The sequence below is a fragment of the Fukomys damarensis genome, unplaced genomic scaffold, assembly GCF_012274545.1.
Source record: "Fukomys damarensis isolate Sample0158 unplaced genomic scaffold, DMR_v1.0_HiC HiC_scaffold_14, whole genome shotgun sequence".
NCBI lineage: Eukaryota > Metazoa > Chordata > Mammalia > Rodentia > Bathyergidae > Fukomys > Fukomys damarensis.
The window spans coordinates 9908167-9914269 of NW_022900926.1; the positions used below are offsets into that span (position 1 = coordinate 9908167).

Sequence of the window (6103 nt, forward strand, 5' to 3'; positions counted from 1 at the left end):
AGCTATTGGAAAATAAATAAGAATGGTTACTCAGACATCTGTGGGTTTAATATGACATGAAACTTGCTATGTGTCACACAACTGCAGCATGAGGTCACACATGCAGAGCGCCTTCAGTTACCAGGGCCGAGTGGCGTCCCCAAAGCCTCTGGTACACGTGAAGTTCATTGTTGTGTACAAACCTCCACTGAGAAGAGTGGAGGCGGTGTATCTGAGGGTTCTTTCTCAGCCCATCTCGTCTCACCTCCTTCTCCACCAAGATGTCATCAGTATTCGCATAGCCCTCAGTTCAGCAGAGCTGGCCATTCACTGAGCTATGTGAATCCTAACCTAATACATTTGTAAAATATATATTTGAGTGAATACATAGACCCTATGGACTTCCCATGCAGACTGACCAACATAAATGAAGAGAGGCCATTGGGGAAACTATCTTGCTTCAGTGATTATAGGCACAAATGATTCATTCTTCTATTTTCCGTTTCTACTGTGGTTATGGGTTCTAATTGCATTGTTCCTGGATAAAAAAATAAATGCATCAAACAATAAAGCACGATTGGTCTTTGAAAAAGGGATTTGGGCCCTGGTATACACTGATAATATTTATCTATAAAATGGGGGCAATAATATCTACCTTATGAAATCATTTTTAAGATGAATTAACAAAATCTAGGACAATGTATTTATTGCAGTTTGGTTTAATTATGTTAATGTTGATTTGGCTCAGTGGTTCCGGCGCCTGCCTTGCAAGCACAAGGACCCGAGTTCGATCCCCAGTACCCCCCCATAAATAAATAAATAAATAAAACCACACAATAATGGTACCAGTAACATGAAGCATTTAGAGATTATTCAATTTTAAGAGGTTTTCTAATTGCAGTAAATAATTATTAAATAACTAAATAATAATTTTATCCTTAATAGTACAACTAGAATATGAATAGTAGCATTTTTTACTTTTTAGATTTAATTGTGATATTTTATAGGCAGAAAAAGAATCTGTGATAATTCAGTTAGTTTGTAAGTCCTTTAAATTTTGTGGTTAGAAGTATACAATCTTTCACAGTGAAAATAATCTAGAAAATTATCATGGTTTATCTGCACAATTATGATGGGAAAAGTCCATTTTAATGTAGCTACCTAAATGTTTTCATGAAAAAAACAATCATTAAACAGTGACCAAGGGAAACTATCCTTTTAAAAATGATTGTAACTGCTGTTATAATCTGAGTTAGGAACTTTGAGGCATACACTGAATATTCACATATAATCCAAAGGAAGGAATTTGAATTTCCACAGGTTATTCAGGGAAAAAACAAAGAAAAAGAACTAAAGGTTGATGCAACCTTCATCCAAAGTACAAGGCTCAGGGATAGTTTTACCTTAGTGATTTATCTATTTAATCCCTGGTCATAAATCTTATAGATCACAAGCATTTTGGCTCCAAATTTCTTAGGTAATGTTGCTAAATAAATCAAGTGTGTTGGGAGATAGAGATAGATTGTTATAATTATTATGATGTATGAATACAGACAAGCATATAATATTTAAATTATACATATATATCAACTTCAGCTACTTACAGTGTCCACTGTTTGCTTGGCCTTTCATCCGGGTGATATATATATTCTAGCTAAAGATTCTAACAATATACTGAAATTTACATTTGCTTCTCTCACAAATAAAATTGTAAATATTTCAAATGCTTTACAGTCGTTAATTTTCAGTATCACGTAGATTATTGTTTAAATAAGATCTGAAAGAGACACGTGAGTGTCTGCCCTCAGATATTTAGAATGTTTTTGAATAATAATGTTACCACTTTTCTTCAGTTATGTGATAAAGCTAGAGAGCCTTGGAACGGGCCTGGGTGAGAAGGGAGCCTCTGCAGCGATCTCTGTCCACCACTCGTGTTCAGTATTACTGCTTTATATGGAAGCCTAAAGTTTATAGTTTTTAAAGAAATGAACCTTCTAGAGCTCAACTTTGGACTCGCTGAAAAGGTTATATTGAATTATCAATGTTAAAATTAGTATTTACAATTGCAACCAAGACAAAAGATAAATTGAAAATCTTTTGAACAGAGCTAATTTTATCTATGTGTATGTACTCACTTGTATGAACACATCTACATGAGTTCACTTACATAGTCATATTTAAACAATCATATTGAGAGAGAGACAGAAAGACAAACAGGAGGAAGAGGGGGAGAGAGCAAAAGACTTGTAAAAACCTAAGTTATGTAAATATCTATGCTTGATCATTAGGAGAATCTCTGTGCACATACAGATGCTTATTGTTTATTCCAACAACAGCTTCCCTTCTTTCCTGTATTTGTGAGAAATGCCTGCTATTCTTCACTCTCCTGTGCCTTCAGCACGAGCTGAATCATCCAGGAAACAAAACATTCTCCCAGCTGGTGTGGAGGGAGCCAGCTAGTGTTCAGTGACACAACCTTGGAATCACTTGAAGTCGGCAGTGAACTTACATTTCCCTCACTGCATCACAGAATAGCTAGATTCACATTTCAGCCAAAAGCAATGTTAAGTTGCTACATTTGCCAATGCAGAATCTGTAGGAAGTTTTTGTAGTGCATGTTCATTTTCCATTCTGATTTTATTCTTGTTGTTGCATGCATCTTCTGCTGTAGCTGTAACAGCAGTAAGGGAGTGAATCCTGTTTATGTTATTTAAAGAATACAAAAGCATGAATTCAGACATATCTCAAGGGGTGACTGTACTTGGACGCAGGATACCAAGCATTTGTATTAAACTCCTGTAGTTCTCATGAGTGGGTTTGAGTGATAATTGGTGGTATGGAGAAGGCAGTATCAATTTGACAATCTTATGTCCTGGACCCCATGCTAAATTCTCCCAGGAATTAGTTTATGACTTTCGGAAAGAAAAATTATGCATAATTCAACCGGCTCATAGAATCGTGTGCACTGTAAAGAGTTAGTCAAATCTCACATATTGTTATTGCTTCAGTTTTTCCTGAAAAAAAAGTAATAATTTTTGTTAGGGAGCTTATTTTACTTGACAGTGTAAAGAGAGTCAAATCTCACATATTGTTATTGCTTCAGTTTTTCCTGAAAAAAAAGTAATAATTTTTGTTAGGGAGCTTATTTTACTTGACTTCTGTTGGTCTTAAATGACAGGTAAGTATTTTATAAGAATTTAAAATCTATTGTATAAATAGTTTTAAAGTGTCAGGAGCCTTGTCGACTGCCCTTGACATGTCTTAGGGTAGACTGATTTAGAAGTCTAAATTACAACTGGTAGGTGTTTGCCACAGGATGTGAAACTCCAGGTTTCTAGTCGGAGTCCCTTCCTCCATAGATGTTGAGATGGTTGTAGAATGCTGATTTCCAAAGAAGACAGACACGAATTGCAGAGATGTGTCAAAAGCTAGGTACCTCTTTGTGCTTCCAAAGAATAACAAAGTTCTTTGAAGGGTGGGATAAAACTTCCTTTCTTTCTGTTTTGACACATGGTCCTTCAGTACCAACATCTGTCTACCAAGATGATCACCCAGTTGTGTGTGGGTGATCCTAGGCTGTGTACCCGTACTGTGGGATTCTTGATCTGTGTAATAGTTATAAACTCAAGTTAACCTAAACCAGGCTTTTCCCCTTTGACCCAATAGTTTCATTTATATCATGCTTAAAATAACGGGCCTATTTGATTCTAGTAGCTTTGCACTGTGACGAAAATATAAATTATCAAATCTTTACAGGACTACTATGAGTCAGGCTAGAATAATATTGTTCAAAATTAATATCCATGATCTGACCTGCACCGAAGTTTAAAATAAAATAAATTTCAAAGTCATTTAGGTGTCAGGAGCAGATCAAGATGGGGCCATGTGGTATTTAATTTGTTGTTTTCACTTTAATTCATTTAGCCATCAAACATGCCTCTACTGAATTGTTCTGTCATATATAATAGAAAATAATCTATTTGGGAAAACATAATAGGAGAAAGATTAATTGAGGGCATTTGCCTTTGAAGTGGTACAGCAATGTAGAATATAAAAACGTTGATAGGCTGCTGGAGGGACTGGAGAGAGGTCATAGTGGATGGGGTGGGGTGGTCAGTGCTACCAAGTTAGTGAAAAATAGGAAGTTCTGGTGGGCTGTTGTGCAGTAGGTAGGGTTCCTACAGATAACACCAACATGCTATGCATTTAAAATGTAGAAGAGTGAATTTCACAAGTTTTCCCCATAAGGAAATAAATATTTTAGGAAACAGAGATGCTTAACGTGATTTAAACATTATACAATATTACTTCTCACCCCATTCATGGGCACCATTTTTATGTATCTCAAAGAGACATTTTTTAAAAATTGGAAATCAGCAGAACTCACAGAATTCAAAATGGGTGAGGGCTCTTGCAAGAGCCAGACATAGTCCCGTGCCAAGGTGCCCATCTGGGGCGAGCTTGAGGCAGGAGGGCACTTCTGGCAGGCCAGGGAAAGTGAATCTCACACATGACTCCAGCTCTGTTACTTCAGACCCAAGTCAGAAATGTGTTCAAAGAGAGGCAAATTTTTGTAAATGTCGAGGTTGTCTTCTTTGGTTTCATCATACGCTTAAATAGAATGTGCGCTCCAATCTCTTCCAAATGTGTCCCACAATGTAGCAGCCTGTATGTGAGGAAGAGCACACACCAGCTGCACACACACACACACACACACACACACACACACACACCCTGTGCAGGGGACTGGACAGTCCCCCCGCTGCTGCTCGTGCCACTGCTGTATCCTGAGTTTCCCCAAAACCCTACATTTCCCAAGCTGCTTCTACTTCATTGAGATGTAGCCAGAGAGAACGTTTATGAAGCTGGGTTTGCTCAGGCCTAGGGAATCCCTGTAACGCCACTGAGTAGTTCCTCTTGTCACTGATGACCCCAGACCCAGAAGAGCCCCACGCCAGCTACCGCAGTGTCACAGGGGCACTGCTCTCCTCTAGGCTGTGCTCACATCTGCGGAAATAGCACTGTCATTGCATCCTCGATGGGTCAGGCCCAAGAATAACCTCCTGGACCCTGCTGTCAGAGCACTAATGAAGAAAGAGAAATGCAGATACGCTGCTAAGGACTTTGTCTATGTGCTTTCTCCTTGTACCTCTTGTTTCTCGACGTCAACATAGCTTTAGCCCGACCTGCCACTCAGACCGGAGTCTTGGGCTGATCTGTGATGAATGCCCCGTCGCGTACACAGGACCACGCTGTGACAGGTAAGCGTGCACTACCCTGTCTAGCAAGATGACTTTCTCCCTGGGAGTGATAAAACCACAGGCATCAGCCATTGCTCTACCCCAGAAAAGCAGCCAATCTCAATGAAATGAAATGAAGCTTTTTTTTTTTATCACACTAGTCAAACCAACGCATTATATTTTTATAGTTTATTTACTCTCTAGCAATTGCTCTATAAATCTTCATTCACGCAGAGAATATCTGATTAATGTTTTAATCGTAAAGGTTAAGCATTAACCTACAATCTTTCTAAAAAGTATTGCTCAAGTGGAAAGTCATGCATTTTAAGATTTATCTCACTGTCTTCCATTGGCATCATTTATTTTTCATAATTAGTTTTTTGTCCTTAAAATGTGACTTATATTCTTAATTCATAGTTTAGAAAGTGGTCCCATAATTTACTTCAAATATTTTTGAAAAGAGAAACAAAATTTAATGTATTATTATGATTTATAGTCTCTTGTAATGATTCCTACACCAGTATTTAAATTCCTGTTGACTCTGTTGATTTGCTGTGCAGTGGAACATAATTTGTGTAATTCTATTTCTTCCTGAAATGTTTTTGAAGGAATGGCTTTACTGTATATCCCATCTCCATATAAAATGGTACCAACTCCCGCTTTGATATACCGTATTATTGTCGAAGAGAACAACCTTTGTCTGGTTTTAGCACTGAAAACAGTCCCCTCTGCTACTATCACTGGGGGCCACAGGGGCAGGAGGAGAGACCTGCTTTCTGCTCCTCGTTACCAAGGTAACGACGAACAGGGCTACTTCCACCTGACTTCCGGCCTCCTTGGCCGCCATTATGCCTGTTTCTTTTTTCTTTTTTTTTTTTTTTATT

The 6103-nt window shown here is 38.0% G+C and overlaps 1 protein-coding gene across 3 annotated transcripts in view; it reads left to right on the forward strand.

Annotated features, from left to right (window-relative positions):
• The window catches only part of Lama2 (laminin subunit alpha 2), a 563701-nt gene that overhangs the window by 342021 nt on the left and 215577 nt on the right, over window positions 1-6103 (forward strand). For all 3 annotated transcript variants that reach the window (XM_033763224.1, XM_033763225.1, XM_033763226.1), the window contains one exon: window positions 5154-5240. In XM_033763224.1, the coding sequence (XP_033619115.1) occupies window positions 5154-5240 (87 nt within the window). The remainder of the gene's footprint in view (window positions 1-5153; window positions 5241-6103) is intronic.